The sequence below is a fragment of the Mobula hypostoma genome, chromosome 4, assembly GCF_963921235.1.
Source record: "Mobula hypostoma chromosome 4, sMobHyp1.1, whole genome shotgun sequence".
In the NCBI taxonomy this organism is placed as follows: Eukaryota; Metazoa; Chordata; class Chondrichthyes; order Myliobatiformes; family Myliobatidae; genus Mobula; species Mobula hypostoma.
Window position 1 is genome coordinate 115,898,591 of NC_086100.1, and position 20,507 is coordinate 115,919,097.

At 39.6% G+C, this 20,507-nt stretch overlaps 1 protein-coding gene across 6 annotated transcripts in view; it reads left to right on the plus strand.

Moving 5' to 3' along the window:
* Positions 1-20,507, plus strand: part of rapgef2b (Rap guanine nucleotide exchange factor 2b) — a 393,855-nt gene that overhangs the window by 364,000 nt on the left and 9,348 nt on the right. For 4 of the 6 annotated variants that reach the window (XM_063046413.1, XM_063046414.1, XM_063046415.1 and 1 more), the window contains 2 exons: positions 1,447-1,761; positions 17,634-17,709. In XM_063046413.1, coding sequence (XP_062902483.1) covers positions 1,447-1,761; positions 17,634-17,709 — 391 coding nt within the window. The remainder of the gene's footprint in view (positions 1-1,446; positions 1,762-17,633; positions 17,710-20,507) is intronic. The other 2 variants (XM_063046416.1, XM_063046417.1) reach the window with 1 other exon arrangement.

Consider the following 20,507-nt stretch of genomic DNA (forward strand, 5'->3'; position numbering starts at 1 on the left):
ATGTATAAATATTAACTATTCCCATTGCATTTTGCTACTTGAAGATAATAAAGATTAGCTTTATTTGTCTCATAAGCAACAAAACGTCAAAACATACAGTGAAATGCACTATTTGTATCAAACCATATCAGTGAGGATCGTGTCACCGCACTTTTGGTGCTATCATACCCACAACTCACTAACCCGAGCTCTCTAATCACACGTCTTTGAAGTGTAGGAGGAAACCGGAGTAGCCAAAGGAAACCTGAGCAGTCACAGGGAAAACATACAGATCCCTTTCAGGCAGCAATGGGAATTGAACTCCCATTGGTGATCACTGACACTGGTAAAGTGATGTGCTAATTGCCTCATCCTTACAGTGCTGCTCCATATGCTAAATATGTGGCTGGCAGGCACTTATTTCCCTGAGAGAAAGTAGGATCAATGTTGTGAACAGAAATTGAAGCTTTGTTTGTGGTACCACATGGTAAGACCAATGTCCTTGCACAGTGTAAAGCACCACTAATGACAGTGCTGTGCCATGTCGTAAAAATGTCTTGCTAAATCATATTTTATCTGTCTACTTCATCATCATCATCATCATTATGTGTCATGTCATATGACAAGGTGATCGTGGTCCATGACATGATTGTTCTTAGCACATTTTTCTGTAGAAGTGGTTTGCTGTTACTGCCTTCTGGTCAGTGTCTTCACAAGATTGGTGACCTCAGCCATTATCAAGTCTCTTCAATGGTTGTCTGCCTGGCATCAGTGGTCGTGTAACCAAGACTTGTGATATGCACCAGCTGTTCATAAGACCATCCACAACCTGCTCCCATGGGGCTTCACGTGACACTGATCCGGGAGGGGGTGGTAAGCAGGTGTTACATTTGGGTGACCAAGAGGATTTGTAGGCTAGTGGAGGGAAGGAGCACCTTACACATCCTTTGGTAGAAAGGTGCAGTATCCCGGCCCTGCCACACAGATCTATCTACTTATGCAGCGCATATCTATTTAAATTATTATATTAATAAATAAATTTGTAGGGTCCCAAAGCTGGCTTTGCCTTTTAGTTCTGAAGATGAATTAGACTTATCATAGTAACATCACTTGACACTTTTTTCATTAACTTGTTTTACTGAGATTAGGGAAGTTTAACGCACCCAAGGGATTTGTTCGGTTTTTGGAAACTTTTTATCCTTGTTTCTGTGTAATTTTTCCTTTTGACAAGATTTAAAATTCACCGTGTTTTGAATTTGTTTGCTATTTACACCAGCAAACCTTTCTCAAATGCCATAAATTATTTGTCGCTAAATTCTATCAGTTTAATAACACTTTTTAAAATTAAATCCTATTATTGTCAGCAAAGCAGTTCTTTGTTGTTTTCTTTTGCCTTTCTATAGAGAGAGTTCTGATCCTAATTATATAACAAATATTAATCACCTTCATTCTTTTCTTACATTCCAGCACGAAAAGAAGGCAGGTATCGAGAACCACCACCAACACCTCCAGGGTATGTCGGAATTCCAATTGCAGACTTCCAAGAAGGTCATCGACATCCAGCCATGAAGCCTCCAGATTATAATGTAGCACTACAAAGGTCACAGTTTGTGGCAAGATCTTGTGATACACTTGGCCATTCACCTGTACAAAGTGCAGGTCCACATATGGTCAGTCACTCACAGGTTAGGCCTCTCAGTCGGCCTCAGTGGCACAAGCCAAATGAATCAGACCCCAGACTAGTTCATCTTCAGCCTCAAGGTTTATCAGAAGATGAGGATGGTAAGAAAGAAGTTACTATTGTGATCTATTAGATGTATTTTTTTTATAGTTAATTACTAATGCTGGTGGCTATAGACTTTAGAAGCGCATAAGGTGTACTAAGATACAGTTGTGAATACAGAAATATAATTGGGATACGTTATCATTTGCCAAGTGACAGAAATTGGCATGCGAATGAAAAAATATATTTCTGTGGAGAATATCTTTATTAAGAGCAACATGCAAGGAACTTCTGCAGTCAATCCATGAAGTGAGTGTTTTTTTAGTCATTGTGATGTCAATTTTAAAAAAATGTTAGGTTTGGAAATAGGGCCATTAAGACCGATGGGAGCAGAATTAGGCTGTTTGGCCCATCGAGTCTTCTCTGCCATTTCATCATGGTGGTGGAGAAGAGTAGTAGTAGTGAGCATTATTTTTAAGGTGGACCCTTAAAACAATCTGGAATTAAGTAGTAGCTTCGTTGTCCAAATCAAATATAGAGTTCACCATGGTGAGTAGCTGCAGGGGTAGTGCAGTTATAATTCGAGAATGAATGAGCAAATGAAAGAAAGAAGATTATGTTATAGAGTCATAGAAAAATACAGAACAGAAACAGGCCTTTAGCCCATCTAGTCTGTGCTGAACCATTTAAACTGCCTAGTCTCATCGACGAACACCCGGACCATAGCCTTCCATACCCCTACCATCCATGTCCCTATCCAAACCTCTCTTTAACATTGAAATCAATTTGCATGCACCACATGCACTAGCTGCTCACTCAACGCTCCCTCCCATATTCCCCTTAAAATTTTCACCTTTCACCCTTAACCCATGACCTTTAGATTTAGTCCCACCCATCCTCAATGGAAAAAGCCTGTTTGCATTTACCCTTTCTATGCCCCTCATAATTTTGGATACCTCCATCAACTCTCCCCTCAATCTTCTGTGTTACATGGAATAAAGTCCCAACCTATTCAATATTTCCTTATAACTTAGATCCTCCAGTCTTGCCTTGCCTTCATCAACTTTCCTGGTAACTTCCTCGGAAATCTCTATAAGAATGGTTAGCCATGACCTGCCACGCACAAAACCATGTTGACTATCCCGAAGCAATCCATGTACAACCAAATACAGGTTTCCCCCACCATCTGAAGGTGGAGCGTTCCTATGAAACGGTTCATAAGCTGAAATGTCGTAAAGCGAAGAAGCAATTACCATTTATTTATATGGGAAAATTTTGTGAGCATTCGCAGACCCAAATATAACCTACCAAATCATGCCAAATAACACACAAAACCTAAAATAACAGTAACATATAGTAAAAGCAGGAATGATATGATTAATACACAGCCTATATAAAGTAGAAATACTTTTCCACAATCATTGCCGGCACTGTTCACCGAAGCGAAAATTTCACGCAAGCGCTCTCAGCAGAAACACGACACAAACACTCTCTGCAGAAACATGGCGCAAGTGCTCTCCAGTAACCTTTAAGCTATGAAGCTGCCAAATCATACCAAATAACACGTAAAAATACACAGCAGATATAAAGTAGAAATAATGTATGTACAGTGTAGTATCACTTACTGTATTCAGGAAGACAGCTTGCTGAGCACACTGATGATGGTGTGTTAGACTGAGTCGTCGCAGGTTGGGTGGTGCAGTGGCCCCCACTCTCCAGGCTACCGAGCGATACATTGCCGCGAGGCACGCAGGAGTCCAGCGGTAGCCGGGAGGCACACAGCACATCTTTAAGAAAAAAGCCAAAATAAACATGATAATTAATTAGGTGCCGCCCGACACGTAATTGTCGGCTCAGATCAGTGCCGATTGCATCGCCTCTGATCTGGGCCGACCTGTACGTGTGGGGCGGCACCTAATTAATTAGAATGTTTATTTCGGCTTTTTTCTTAAAGATGTGCTGTGTGTCTCCCGGCTACTGCTGCATTCTCCGGGAATCGGTACTGTATCTGTCCGCAGCCTGGGGGTTGGGGTGGTGGGACACTGGGGTGTCATCTTGTCGTCTTCTGTTTCCATTAGAGCAGGCGGCTCATCTTCTGCTATGACTGCCCGCCTCGATGTCGAAGGTCAAGGTTCGTTGTCTGCTGTGGCTGATGTGGAAGGCTTGCTTGACTGCTGAGCCTCGCGCATTTTTCTATCATACAGTTCTTTGAAAGGACTGAAACCATCTTGCAAATATCCCCTAAACCGAAGTACCCTTTCAAAATTAAAGTCGTACTTTATCATTGCAGCGAAAATCTCATGCAGCGGTTTCACGTTCATTTCGCTACTGCATTCGGTTTCGATTGTTATCCTTTCCTCTTCCAATTGCATCAGCTCTTCATCTATCAGTTCTTCGTCATTGGATGCCAAAACCTCTTCAACATCATCTTCATCAGCTTCCACAAGCCAAATTCACTTTGTCCTTGCTTCGTTCACCACGATCAAAATGCTGAATTATGTCTAGTTTTACGCTAAATGTAACACCCTTACAAGCTCTTTCAGGCTTTTCCAATACCTCAGAACTCACCTTGCCAAACGGCTGCTCAATGCAACATGTTAAAGCAATGCTGTTCCGAATCTGGGGAGAGCGGCTGCTCAGGGCGCGTGCGGCTTTTTTTCGTGCGCTGATTTTTTATCGTGTGCTGATTTTTTTCGTAACAGTGAAAACACCTTCTGAAAGCGAAAACAGGGTACTAATGTAGGTCTTTCGTAACAGTGAGGTTTCGTAAAGCGAACGTTCGAAAAGAGGGGGACACCTGTACTCATATATCTGGCCCCTTAGAATACCTCCCAATAATATTTCCATTACTGATGTCATGCTCATAGTCCTATAATATCCGGGTTTATTTTTAGAGCCTTTCTTAAACAGTAGAACACAGAGAACAACTGTTACACGATATGGCTTGCATGTTTGTCTAATGTCCATTATGCATTAGTAATAGAGGATAGGAGATGCAAGATAATTGAGTCAAGGCTCAAAGGATTTCACTTTCAGTCCAGATAGGTCACATTCAGTCATTGTAATGGAACCTGGGGAAGAGAAAGCAGAGCCATCAATATACATGTTTAATAATTTATAGAGAAACTATTGTCACTGGGCTGATGTATATTTGGTAATGCTTATCTCTGGGAATCAAACAACTAATTGGAAATCTGAAATGAAAACAAATTATGGAATTAATCAGCAGGTCGGGCAGCATCTGTGGGAATAGAAATCAGGATCAACTTCTCAAGTCAAAGACTTCATTAGATCTGAAAATTTGTGAAAATATGTTACTTTAAACATGAGGCATTTGAGATGGGAAAAAAGACAAATGAGTATGTTTCATCTGTAAATTGCAGAGCTGTTTCTGAACAGAAATTGAAAGGAAAAGATTAGAAATACTGGCAATGTCAGACATACTACACAGTGTCTGTGGAGAAAGAACAAATATTAATAATTCATATAATTTAACACAGTTCACACATTCACCTTTAAATATTTAGTTGTTATTTAATTTCCATTTTCCTAATGTGTATTCTTCATTTTTGCCATTTGTCTGTACTTTTATCTAATGAATCTTTCCTGTTGTTTCTATTAGCTGGTGTACAATGCTTATCTGTATGGTTCGACCCTTCCTGATGTGCTCTGGTTATCATTAACCATTAAACTGCTCTATTCAAAAGGATCGTCTGGGATTTCAGGGTTTGATAGTACTTGATTTGTATGAGATTTGTAGAGAAGTGCTGTTGAAGAATTTGCTATAGGTTCTGAAGTCTTTAGGGATAATATGGAAGTTAGAATTGTATTTTGTCCTCTAAACTTCTGCCAGCTGTCATTATTCCCAGATGTGAGTGCTTACATAACTGCTGTTCCCAGGAGCCAGTGTGCTGTCATAAATAAAAAGAGAGTCATGGGCCAGGTCTGCTAGTTACAAAATGGAGGAGCGTCAGATTAATGGCACTCAAATCTTTCAGAAATACATGGCAAATTCAGTCATGCCCATGGATTCCTTTCAGAACCCCTAACTTCAACTGGTATGATTTACTCCATCCTTTATGTTAATAAGTGGTCAGATAGGGAATATAACCAGACATAAACATAGCTTTGGTGGGAGGCAATGCATTTACTGTTAAATCACATATGAAATAGTAATAGTGATTTTCTTTTCTTGAGAGTATATAACTATAGAAAATTAACATAGTTGCTTCCCTAAATTGATTCTTAGGTTTAAGAGTTCAGATACCAGAAGACATAAATTTGAACAGTCGACAGTTTTGGGTCTCAGCCCAAAATGTCAACTGTACTTCTTCCTATAGATGCTGCCTGGCCTGCTGCGTTCCACCAGCATTATTGTGTGTGTTGCTTGAATTTCCAGCATTTGCAGATTTCCTCGTGTTTGAGACATAAATTTGTAGTGTTAGAGCAATAAGATTTGAAACAGTAATAAGGAGCTGGAACAAATTATCTGGAAGTATGATATAAACAAAGGATATCAATTAATCAAGCAGCTCCTTGTTTCTGGAGTGATAAAGGATGTAGTTAAAGTACAGTACATGGATTCTATTTACCAACTGAACTATTTGCGGAAGCCAGTGTCTGCATTAGTAAGATTTAATCACATTAATTATTTGAAATGATTAATAAGTGCTTAATAAAACAATCAAAAATGACTAGCTTAGAAATTTTCCCAATAATTACTGCTGTTGTGGAACTAGCTAAAGATCTTGGGTAGGTGCAGTGGAATGTAAGAGAACCAGCTGGGCACAGAGATGGAGGGTAGGAAATCTCAAAGGCCAAATCAACTTGTCAAATGGTGGGGCTCATCATCAGTTGTTGAGTCATTTCAACAAACGGGTATTTACTATTGAGAATGAGGTGTCAGATTGTAGTGCTGGGAGGCACCCCCATGGAAGAGCTGTGCTGCGGACTAGATTTTTAACTGCATACAGCCAGTTTCCAGAACTTAAAATGAAGTTTCTGTGAAGTGGGCCTTGTATTTGGCTTGAAAGCCTGCCTTACCTGTGCAAGTTGGATTGCACTGCACACCTTGGAATAGAGAGTAAAGCAAGAAGCAATTGTGTGAACTTTTGCAAAAGACACAATCAATATTGTAGTACAGTCTAGAATTTCTGGCGCTACATCATCTCAGTAAAAATTCATGGAATGAGGCTATTCATAGCTAGAATTAAAGAAGAGTGTGGGAAGATTTTTTTTAGAAATATTTGTATGTACAATTGTTTAAAGGCAATGGATCAGAAAAGGGGAGGCAACATAAGATCCATCATCTACTAGCAGTTGCATAATCTTGTTTTTTTTTACCCAGCAGTAGAGCTGCTAGTAGCTCAGCAAGTGGCTGAGGAACTGGTGTAGGAGGCAGGGTTTCAGATTTCAGGATCATTGGGACCTCTTCTGGGGCAGGTGGGACCTGTACAAGAGAGACGGGTTACACTTGAACCACAGGGGGACCAATATCCTTTCAGGGAGGTTTGTTAGTGCTATTGGGGAGGCTTTAAACTAGATTTGCAGGGGGATGGGAACCAGAGTGCCAGAGTTGACAGTGTGGCTGGGGTGAAAATAAATGATGTTGAAGGTTTAAGCAAATCCGCTGATAGAAAGGTTGTGAGTGGTGGTAAAAATCTTCTGAGGTGTATATATTTCAATGCTAGGAGTATTGCGGGGAAGGCGGATGAGTTGAGGGCGTGGATTGACACGTGGAATTATGATGTTGTAGCAATTAGTGAAACTTGGCTACAGGAGGGGCAGGACTGGCAGCTTAATATTCCAGGGTTCCAATGTTTCAGATGTGATCGAGGCAGAGGAATGAAAGGTGGGGGCGTAGCATTGCTTGTTAGGGAAAATATTACAGCAGTGCTCAGGCAGGACAGATTAGAGGGCTTGTCTACTGAGTCCTTATGGGTGGAGCTGAGAAACAGGAAAGGTATGGCCACATTAGTGAGATTGTATTACAGACCACCCAATAGTCAACGAGACTTGGAAGAGCAAATCTACAGAGAGATAGCAGGCAACTGCAGGAAACATAAAGTTGTGGTGGTAGGGGATTTTAATTTTCCATACATTGATTGGGACTCCCATACTGTTAGGGGTCTAGATGGTTTAGAGTTTGTAAAATGTGTTCAGGAAAGTTTTCTAAATCAGTATATAGAGGGACCAACTAGAGGGGATGCAATATTGGATCTCCTGTTAGGAAACGAATTAGGGCAAGTGACAGAAGTCTGTGTAGGGGAGCACTTTGGTTCCAGTGATCATAACACCATTAGTTTCAATTTGATCATGGACAAGGATAGATCTGGTCCTAGGGTTGAGTTCTGAACTGGAAGAAGGCCAAATTTGAAGAAATGAGAAAGGATCTAAAAAGCGTGGATTGGGACAGGTTGTTCTCTGGCAAAGATGTGATTGGTAGGTGGGAAGCCTTCAAAGGGGAAATTTTGAGAGTGCAGAGTTTGTATGTTCCTGTCAGGATTAAAGGCAAATTGAATAGGAATAAGGAACCTTGGTTCTCAAGGGATATTGCAACTCTGATAAAGAAGAAGAGGGAGTTGTATGAAATGTATAGGAAACAGGGGGTAAATCAGGTGCTTCAGGAGTATAAGAAGTGCAAGAAAATACTTGAAATCAGGAGGGCTAAAAGAAGACATGAGGTTGCCTTGGCAGTCAAAGTGAAGGATAATCCAAAGAGCTTTTACAAGTATATTAAGAGCAAAAGGATTGTAAGGGATAAAATTGGTCCTCTTGAAGATCAGAGTGGTCGGCTTTGTGCGGAACCAAAGGAAATGGGGGAGATCTTAAATAGGTTTTTTGCGTCTGTATTTACTAAGGAAGCTGGCATGAAATCTATGGAATTGAGGGAATCAAGTAGTGAGACCATGGAAACTGTACAGATTAAAAAGGAGGAGGTGCTTGCTGTCTTGAGGAAAATTAAAGTGGATAAATCCCCGGGACCTGACAGAGTGTTCCCTCGGACCTTGAAGGAGACTAGTGTTGAAATTGCGGGGGCCCTGGCAGAAATATTTAAAATGTCGCTGTCTACGGGTGAAGTGCCGGAGGATTGGAGAGTGGCTCATGTTGTTCCGTTGTTTAAAAAAGGATCGAAAATTAATCCGGGAAATTATAGGCCGGTGAGTTTAATGTCAGTAGCAGGTAAGTTATTGGAGGGAGTACTAAGAGACAGAATCTACAAGCATTTGGATAGACAGGGGCTTATTAGGGAGAGTCAACATGGCTTTGTGCGTGGTAGGTCATGTTTGACCAATCTGTTGGAGTTTTTCGAGGAGGTTACCAGGAAAGTGGATGAAGGGAAGGCAGTGGATATTGTCTACATGGACATTGTCTACATGGACTTCAGTAAGGCCTTTGACAAGGTCCCGCATGGGAGTTTCGTTAGGAAAATTCAGTCGCTAGGTATACATGGAGAGGTGGTAAATTGGATTAGACATTGGCTCGATGGAAGAAGCCAGAGAGTGGTGGTAGAGAATTGCTTCTCTGAGTGGAGGCCTGTGACTAGTGGTGTGCCACAGGGATCAGTGCTGGGTCCATTGTTATTTGTCATCTATATCAATGATCTGGATGATAATGTGGTAAATTGGATCAGCAAGTTTGCTGATGATACAAAGATTGGAGGTGTAGTAGACAGTGAGGAAGGTTTTCAGAGCCTGCAGAGGGACTTGGACCAGCTGGAAAAATGGGCTGAAAAATGGCAGATGGAGTTTAATACTGACAAGTGTGAGGTATTGCACATTGGAAGGACAAACCAAGGTAGAACATACGGGGTTAATGGTAAGGCACTGAGGAGTGCAGTGGAACAGAGGGATCTGGGAATACAGATACAAAATTCCCTAAAAGTGTCATCAGAGGTAGATAGGGTCGTAAAGAGAGCTTTTGGTACATTGGCCTTTATTAATCGAAGTATTGAGTATAAGAGCTGGAATGTTATGATGAGGTTGTATAAGGCATTGGTGAGGCCGAATCTGGAGTATTGTGTTCAGTTTTGGTCACCAAATCACAGGAAGGATATAAATAAGGTTGAAAGAGTGCAGAGAAGGTTTACAAGGATGTTGCCGGGACTTGAGAAACTCAGTTACAGAGAAAGGTTGAATAGGTTGGGACTTTATTCTCTGGAGCGTAGAAGAATGAGGGGAGATTTGATAGAGGTATAGAAAATTATGATGGGTATAGATAGAGTGAATGCAAGCAGGCTTTTTCCACTGAGGCAAGGGGAGAAAAAAACCAGAGGACATGGGTTTAGGGTGAGGGGGGAAAAGTTTAAAGGGAACATTGGGGGGGGCTTCTTCACACAGAGAGTGGTGGGAGTATGGAATGAGCTGCCAGACGAGGTGGTAAATGAGGGTCCTTTTGTAACATTTAAGAATAAATTGGACAGATACATGGATGGGAGGTGTATGGTGGGATATGGTCCGTGTGCAGGTCAGTGGGACTAGGCAGAAAATGGTTCGGCACAGCCAAGAAGGGCCAAAAGGCCTGTTTCTGTGCTGTAGTTTCTGTGGTTTCTAGTAGTTCATAGCTTTGGATGACCATATTTGCTGAACTTCTGGTCTACTACAGGGAATTGAGATACTTCAAAACATAATATTTATTAAGGCTTTAAGTGTCTGGTAGCTATTTTTTGTTGCTTATTGGTGATTATATTTTTCAAGAAAAATTGACCATTAGATTGACCATTGCAGGTTAGAGAAAACCTGTTCAGACAAATGCAAACTGGAACAATCACTTCAGTCTGGCATGGGTCATAAATCTTAAATGGTTTAAATAAAAAAATTAATGAGACAAACTTCAAACAGGAAAAGACACAACTGCATATATTGTATGATATAAACTGATAATTAACAGATTTTTGACTTGGTTATTTAAGATGCCATTGGAGTTGTGGAACAATGTCTGTGTGGTCTATTATATGTGTATATTATATGTTTTATTGTTTTGGCATCACTGCAATTTTGTCAGTTTCTCAGGAATCATCCATCACTTGATGCCACGGTAAATGGCGATGTGTTTGCAGCTTAAGGAGCTTTGGTTTAGTCACTGAGCTGTAGGTCAAGATGCAGATACTGCATCACAGCAGGGAGGACGTTATCTGGGTTATTTGCTAGATCGATTCTTCATAAGTCAGTGGTGAGGGACCAAAGAGTGTAATTGCAAGAATCAGCTAAAAGAATAGTAGTTCAGGAACCACAGTCTTTGTAGTTGCAGAAGTCCTCTTTGCTGTTTTAATTGAAAGTTATGCTTGCAGGAAAGATGAACCAATTGACATTGCAGCATTTAATAGAAAGCCACTTATCAGAATTAGATTTAACATCACTGGCATATGTCATGAAAATTGTTGTTTTGCAGCATTATAATGCAATATACAATAATAAAAGCTATAATTCACAAGGTGTGTGTGCGCGCGCATATGTATATATAAAATTGCGTATGTGCGCACACATTTACAAGAAAAGGTTTGTGAACCCTTTGCACCTGGTTTTCTGCATTAATTACTCATAAAATGTGATCTAATCTTCATCTAAGTTGCAGTTATAGACGAACACAATCTGCCTAAACTAATAATACACAACCAATTGTACTTTTCATGTCTTTATTGAGCATATTGTTTAATCATTCACAGTCCAGGCTGGAAAAAGTATGTGAACCTTTGAATTTAATAACTGGTAGAACCTCTTTTAGCATCAATAACCTCCACCAGACATTTTGTGTAGCTGTTGATCAGACTTGCACAATGGCGAGGGGGAATTTTAGACCATTCCTCCATACAAAACTGTTTCAGTTCATCAGGTTTTCTGGGATACCCTGATGGCCCTCTTCAGGTCATGCCACAGCATCTCAATTGGGTTAAGGTGGCACTGATCCACTTTTTGTGGCGTATGGAGCGTGAGTACTCGGCGAAGTGGTCTCCCAATTTGAGTTGGGTCTCTACAATATATAGGAGGCCACACTAGGAGCACCAGATATGGTAGATGACTCCAGAAGTCTCACAGGTGAAGTGTCACCTCACCTGGAACGTCTCTTTGTGGCCCTGAATAGCAGTGTAGGAGGAAAGAGGTGTAGGTGCAGGTGTGGTACTTGTTGCGCTTGCAAGGATAAGTTCCAGGAGAGAGATCAGTGAGGAGGGATGAGTGGATAAGGCAGTTGCGTAGGGAGCAATTCCTGCTGAAAGCAGAAAGTGAAGGGGGAGGGAAAGATGACCTTGGTGGTGGGGTCCTGTTGGAATTGGCAGAAGTTCAGAAAATTAAATGCTACATGCAGAAGCTGATGGAAATTTGCAATTGCCTTTGGTGACATGCCAATTCTCCTCAAACTTTGAATGAAATATAGCTGCTGTTGTGCTGTCTTTGTAATTGCATCAATATGCTGGGCCCAGGATAGATCCTTGGAGGTGTTGACTCCCAGGAACTTGAAACTGCTCACTTTTCCACTTCTGATCCCTTGATGAGGACTGGTGTGTATTACCTCAACCTGAAGTTCACAATCAATTCCTTGGTCTTAAAAATGTTAAGTGGAAGGTTGTTGGTGCAAGACCTCTCAACCAGCTGATCTATCTCACTCCTGTATCTCTTTTTGTTACCTTCTGAAATTCTGCCAACAATAGTTGTGTCATTGGCAAATTTGTAAATGGTATTTGAGCTGTGCCTAGCCACACAGTCGTGGGTGTAGAGAGTACAGCTGTGGGCTAAGCACACATCCTTGAGGTGTGCCAGTGTTGAAGCAGGTGGGAACCTGTGACTGCAGCAGTAAGAGGTGTCCTTGAACATTTCCACCAGTTGGTTGGCACAGGTTTTTAGAGCCCGACAGGTACACACACCGTACAGCCCTGATGCCTTTCAAGAGGTTGAAAGATGTTTTGACATAGGTGCCAAGACACAGATGCTGCAGGGATTTGCACAGATATTGTTTTTTTTTCCCTTTTGAAGTGTACATAAAGCTCTTTGAGTTCAACTGGGAGTGAAGCATCACAGCCGCTCATGACATTAGATTTCGCTTTGTAGGAAGTCATGACTTGTAAACCCTGCCAGAACTGAAATGCATCTGATTTTATTTCTAACCTATATCATAATTATTTTTTCACCCTTAAAATAGACTTCTGTAGGTTATACCTGGACTTCTTGTATAGCTCTGGATCACTGGTTTGTGATGCCACAGATTCAGTCTTCAGCAGGATATGAATCTCCTGTCTTTTGGTTTGGGGTATGTCCTGTATGTTCTCAAAGACGCTCATTCATTCACACAGGTCTTAATGTCGGTGATAACTGTGGTGCATTCATTCAGGTCCTCATAATTGGTGCTGTGTTCTGCCTATGCTCTGTAAGTAGAGGTGCAGTCAGGACTTCGGACTTTCCAAAGTGTGGGCATGGGATGATTCTTAGAACATAGAAACATAGAAAACCTACAGCTCAATACAGGCTCTTCGGCCCACAAAGCTGAGCCGAACATGTCCTTACCTTAGAAATTACCTAGGGTTACCCATAGCCCTCTATTTTTCTGAGCTCCATGTACCTATCCAGGAGTCTCTTGAAAGACTCTATCGTATCCGCCTCCACCACCGTCGCCAGCAGCCCATTCCACGCTCTCACCACTCTGAGTAAAAAAAAAACCCCCGACATCTCCTCTGTACCTACTTCCAAGCACCTTAAAATTGTGACCTCTCGTGCTAGCCATTTCAGCCCTGGGAAAAAGCCTCTGACTATCCACATGGTCAATGCCTCTCATCATCTTGTACACCTCTATCAGGTCACCTCTCTTCCTCCGTTACTCCAACGGAAAAAGGCCAAGTTCACTCAACCTATTCTCATAAGGCATTCTCCCCAATCCAGGCAACGTCCTTGTAAATCTCCTCTGCATCCTTTCTATGGTTTTCACATCCTTCCTGTAGTGAAGCGACCTGATCTGAGCACAGTATTCCATTCTTGATAGTGGAATAACAATGGTCTAGCATATGGGCTCCTCTGGTTCCACAGATGATATGTTGCGGGTAGTTGTTCAGAGTTTTCTTCAAGCTGGCCTGGTTAGAATTTCCTGCAATGATAGGGAAGGCGTCAGGGTGTGCAGTTTCATGCCTGCTCAGTTCCTGCAGTACCTGCCTGATGTTGGCCTGAGGTGTAATGTACACTGCTATCAGGATGTGGTGGAAAATTCCCTTGGCAGATTAAATGAATGACATTTGACCGCTAGATGTTCCAGGTCGGGGGAATAGGAATGAGACAGAATTGCCAAGTTTGTGCACTGTGTTGAGATAATTATAAAGCATACTCCATCTCCTTTACCTTTAAAAGTCTGAGTTGGCCTGTCTTTGTGGAGAATATGAAGCCATTGGGCTGCAGCTCTGTATCCAAAATTGTTAGAGTGTGCCATGTTTCTGTAGAGCAGAATTCATGGCAGTCCCCAATATCCCTCTGGTACAACAATCTTGCTCTGAGGTCGTCAATTTGATTTTCCAGAGACTAGCAGAATTGTCAAGAGTGGATGTCTAAAGCCTCTGCCTTTCAATTGTACTTGCAGATCGGTGTGGTGTCCTCGCTTTTGTTTTCTTAAAGGGGAGCTGCACTTGCTACCCAAGTTTGCCATACAAATGGAACAAACAGAAACTTAATATTAATAGAGACAACATAGTGAGGAGGGTTGCTGTTGTTCTTTGCAGTCAATAGCTAGAATCTAAAAGCCTGTTATGCCAGAGCAAGGTTTGGTATTTATGATTTGAGCTGGAAAAACTAGGAGAGGGTACAATAGTTTTATAGGTAGGGAGCAGTTACAAAGGAAGTACAAAAAAAGAAGTCCTGCATATCACCATGAGGAGCTAGGCACCAAATTAAGAAACAGAACCTCATCTCTGTATTGTTACTTTAGCAACATTCGTAGAGGGCACAAAGGAGTGTAGAGTTTATACTCTAAGTGTAACTCAAAACAATCATATGGTAGAAGTGGGATTCTAGTCCATGGGGCATTGGTATAAGTGCTTGTGAAAGTAGGAGCTGTACCTTTGGGATATCCTTCACCTGAAGCATGTTGTGACCAACGTTCTTGCAAGCTGTGTGATTTGGAAAATAGTGAAGATTTTAAACCGGTGATGGAAAGAATGGATGTTGCATAAAAGGTTGGAGTTTAAAAAAAATAAAAAGATTAAAAAAAACTAGGTGATCTGTTTCTGAATGCCTATAGCGTTCAAATCAGAGCAGATGGACTAATGATACAAATGAAAATAAATATGATCTGTTAGCAATTGCAGAAATGGTGTTGACATAGATTAAGATGTGAACATTGAAGGACTCATGGCATTTAGAAAGGATAGGAAGCTGGAGTAATGGTGGAGGAGCATCTCTTGATTAGTGCTGGTGCTCTTGACACAATAGAGAAGATCCACTTCATTTCAGGAAATCGTGACGCAGAAGCAGTTTGGTTGGAAATGAGAAATGATGGAGTAAAGAAATCACTTGAAGTGGACATCTAACAGTCATATTTGTTTATGCTGTATAATTCAATGAAGGGAAAATCATGTTTAACCAATTAATTGGATTTTTTTGAGGAAGTGACACCTATTTGTAGATGTACTAAGACTTCCAGGGGACATTTGATAAATTACTGCATTCAAAGATTATTTCTTAAAAGCTCATGGTATAAGGCGTAGTATAGTGGCTCTGTAACAATAAACACAAAGCAAGTATAAACGGGTCTTTTTTCTTGATTGACAAAGATGTAATAAATTTTAAGTTGCAGGGATTAGTTCTGGGTCTTGGCTTTATAAATTATATGTGGTTGAAAAGATAGGAGGTAGGATTGCTAAGTTTGGTGACGATGCAAAAGTTGGTTAGGAAGTAGGATGCACAAAACTGTAGATCCAAAATCTGTAAGATGTACCACAGGCTCAAGGACAGCTTCTACCCCACTACTGTCAGAATCTTGGACAGACCTCTAGTATGAAAAGGGCACAAAATCTACCGTATTATGTTCTTGCACTTTATCATTTACCTGCATCATACTTTTTTGATAACTTTTACGTTTTATTCTGCATTGTTATTGCTTTATCTTGTTCTACCTCGGTGCACCATATAATGACTTAATCTGTATAAACAATATGCAAGACAAATTTTTCACTATATCTTGTTTAATGTGACATTAATAAACCAATACCAATACCAGTGAGGTCACAAAGGATATAAGTAGATTAAATGGCTGGGCAAAGGTCAGGCAAATGGACTTTAATGATAGAAAAGGTGAAATTACCCATTTTGGCAGGAAAAAATAAAAAGGAAGCATTTTTTTCCTAAACTGTAAAAGGTTGTTTGAAGAAGGATTTTGGGATCTCAGTGTTTGATTAGCACAAGGCTGGTGTTGTTACTGGTTTCCTTACTGAAGGAAGAATGTTAATATTGGAAGTAGTACAGAAAAGATTTACAAGAACACACACCTGGATTGTGCGTCCAGAATGGCCTGATGAGAACCGATTTTATAGGCTGGGCTTCTACCTGCTGGATTTTGGAAGAGTATAATGTGACCTGATTGATGGGTATGAAACTGGGAAAGAAGGTCTCACCCATATAAAACAAAATTGAGGTAGATATTTTTGTGAGCGACATAAGTCTTTGGAACTCTTTTAAATATTTCTAAGTCATGGGTTAATGAGAACTTGATAAGCAAAGAGCTAAATAGTTGCCACAAGCTGATGGAAATAAATATGTTTGCATGCATGTTTGTAATTTGGAAGATAGTGTGTCTACTGTTTTTTTCTTTAAATATTTTACTTTATCTTTTCACATTCACTTCGTAGTCATGTTTTTGTACATCTTCAATCCTTGAATTTATTTTTTTTACTTTTTTACAAATTTAGTTTTAGCCTTGAGTGTGTAAAGATTCATGCATTTGCTGAACTGATAAAACTGTAATTTTTACCATATTTTATGGAAATAGAAGCACAGATTTTTTTTCAATATTAATTTAACCAGAATGAAGGGACTAACTCCCACTGAAGCAAAGACATCTCCCTTCAATTTAAAAGTAAATGGAGTAAACCAATTGATAAACATCAAAACAGGAAAATGTTTCTGTTTTGAGTGCTAGTCAATTGCAATGTAAGAAGATGTCATTAATAAATGTATGGATTAAGAGTTAACCACTACACTCGTTTCATTTATTGCTGATCAGATTAGAATCTCAACTCTGTATTCATGTGTTACCATGCTATCTGTTGATCATCCTTCGCTTACTACGCTTAACATTCTGCTACCAGTGCCCTTTGAGGAAGTGTTCAATCGGCACACAACGCTCAGAGGAGACATATTTCTTCATATGTGTCTTAATTGATTTAGCCCTTATTTTTAAACAATGATCAGATGGCAAATAAATTCTGATATCAGAGGTGATAAGTATAAAATAATGTGTGATACTTTTAAGAGACCTGTGAACAGCACTTAATCTTTAACTGTTTTGCAATTTGCACCTTCTGTTTTCTTTGAGCTGTTCCACCCAGTTTGTTTGCCCTTCTCTATTGCCATCTTTTGTATGCTTACATCTTTGTGTTCTCTTATGTATTTGTATGGTCTTTGTATTCTGGCACATGCATCTTTGCATTTTCACATTTAGTGTGCAAAACATGCTTTTTCTTTCTTTTCCCTCTCATGCAGTTTTATGTTAATACATTTTATTTGGTCTGTGTTTCAACACACTTAAGAGTTTAACTTTAAAACTTCCTTCAAGATAATGTTAGCAATCTGTCTTATGTATGGCTGAAGTTTGCTTAATTTATTTTGGCATAGTTGCTCCTCCATCTCTTTCTTTGTCTGTTGTTCTTATGTGCTGTGGTGTCAAGTTCGCTCCTTGTTAGTCTTAATCTCCTTGTATGTAATGTCTCTCTCTCGTTTTCTCTCTTATGCTCACATGCTACCAGGAACAGAAAACAAAAAGAGAGTTGACAAATTTAAAAAAGAACATGAAGTGGAAAGCAGAAAGCAAAGAGCAAAAAGGTAAAGAGAACATTTAGGAAACAAGAAACAATTTTAATTGAAACCATTGAGAGAGCAGAGCCAAATCATTTGGGTCTTTTTTGTGAAATGCAAGGTGCTCAGTTTAGCCAAACATAATCTTCAAATTATATCTTTACAAATTTAATCTCCTTTCAATTATTCTTTGAATTAATTTTAACCATCAGTAACACATTTCATGAATTTGAACAACATTGAGGTGCGGTATTCCCTCATTTCAGTACAGTGCTACTTTTTCCTGAACTTAGGTTTGCTGAAGTATGAATGTTAGAGTCTCCTTCCCTTACAGCCATACATAGGACCAAGAATAGACACTCAGCTCCTCGATTTTCAGTAAGAATATACCTGATCTGATTTTACCCTTTTGTTAATTTTTACTTTGTTGATTATGGTGTTGATTATCGTGAATCTCTACCTCTGCCTTAAAAATACTCAACATTCTACCAATATTTCTGGTGTGATGAATGCATCTTCTGTAGCAAATACTCTTGCAAAATTGATTTACCACCACTTTGTTTTCCATTATTAGCTCCCCAGAGATACATTTCATACTTTCCCCAGTCTTGACACCTGTGACAATGAACTGAAGCACAAACCTGTTACATCCGTCTTTGAACCAAACATGAAGTTTTCTTTCATCTTTTGCCAGTTTGCAAGGCTCATATAGATTATTACATCTAAGGCTCTGCTTTATGTGTGGTCTAGCTTCTCATGTTCATTGTGGACAATATGTTCCTTTCTCCTGTTTTTACTGTTGTTGTCTATATATTCCACAATTATTAGCTGCTTGCCTTGCTTCTGCAAGTATTGTATTGTTTGCAGTTTAGTGTGATGCCAATGTTCTGTGCCCCCTTTGTCTATCCTGCAGGGTATATAAATTTCCTGAGCACTATTTTTGTTTCACTGAACCTCGTTGGCACTGCTTAATCATGCTATACTTTTCTGATCAACATGCCCCTCTCTCGCTGTGCTGTTCTTCTTAAAATGTTGCATTTTGCAGTTTAGCAATGCATGGGGGGGGGGGCCTTTCCTGAATCCAGTGAACTTCAAAAATGACATCAATGCATCATATTAATTATCATCCTCGGCAGCCAAATTCAAGGCATGTGTAAGCCTATGTTAGAGTTTGTAATGTTTAATATTTTTTTCACTCTGTTTAGCTTTTTAGTTAACTACAGTTTTTGGTATTCCCATTGTAATTTTGTCTGCAAAGATACAACTGAACCATTTTTTCATTTTTAAAAACATTCTGCTTTAGCCTTGTTCTCAATTTTTTTGGGCCCAGTCACAGGTTCTAAAGTCCTTGTTCTTCTTTACTACTCTGTTCCACCTTGCATATTGGTAGGAAGTCATACAATTCATTCAAGAATTTTGTCCTAATTTTTATTCATTGATTTTTACTCATCAATTTTTTAGTCTTTGTTATTCAAAAAAAAATTCCTAGTCCTCAGAACTAATAATATTTTTTGAAATTGTATGAGCATTTTAATGAAATATCATCCTTAACTTCAGTTAGCCATGAGCTATTTTTCTTATTGAGACTGTTTCTCAAAAGGAATGCTTGTTCCTTGAGAGTTATGTAATGTGCCCCTCAATGTCTGCTACATCTACATTTTAATATAAGTATTGCAGTTTACTTAATCTAATTTATCCTAACCTGGTAGGTGGTTTGTGAGTTAGTGTGCTACTTCTGACTTTTAAACAGAGTATCTGCATGCTTCTATTACCTAGACTCAATATTTTAATTGGCTTGAATGTTCCTTGTCCACATTGAGTGGGTCATATGTTAGAGATTCCCAAGAGTTAATTGGAATTAGACTTTGAACACATCATTGAACCTTTCCTGTCCATCTGGCAATCAGATAATCACTTCCCGGTTTGGTATGGAATGTTTGTTACAGGAGTCTGATGTCAGGCAATTAATTTTGCGCAACTAAGCCAAATGAATATAATGCTAGAAAAGGGCAATGATGCCTTCCAATTTTCACCTCCACTTGAAGGTGCTCTGCATTGACATCCAAAGCTTGAAAACTGGGAATTTCAACCTTTAAATTCTGCAGATGCAATCCTGCATGTGAAGGAAGACAACCACCTGACTGTTCAAAACCCAAACTTTGAAAGCCCTCCATTAATCCACATATAAGAAAAGAAATCATAGTGGGTCAACTTTTAGAGTTTTAAGTTAGTCGATATACCTTTATATCATACGTGCAATGTCAGTAACTTTTAAATGAAAGTTCAGATGTTCAAGTGAAATATAGGAGCATTTTCTACACAAAGGACAGCGGACATCTAGAATTCCATCCTTTCAAAATAGTGCATTCTGGTTTAAGTGAAATTTTCAAAATTGATGTTAGTATATTTTATTTTGTAATGTATCTAATTATTGATCAACAGGCAAATGGGGCTAAGATACAAATCAACTACATTCCTATTAAATCATGGAATATGGTTAAATATCTTAAGTTTCTTCCTTTAAATCCTATGTTTTATGTTTCACGGTGTTGATACATCTTTCTATAAAACATATTGATAATAGCAAATAGAGTTTAACACACACAGAACTTTGGAGGAACTTAACAGGTCAGCCTCATCTATAGAAATAAACAAAACAGTTGATGTTTCAGGCTGAGACCCTTCAGGACTGGAGAGAAAGGAATCTGATGGGAGAAGGGAGTGGACCATAGGAGAAAGGGAAGGGGGGAGTATATGCAGGGGGAATAATATGAGGTAAGAGGCCAGAGTGGGGAATAGAAGAAGTAGATTTACCAGAAGGAGAA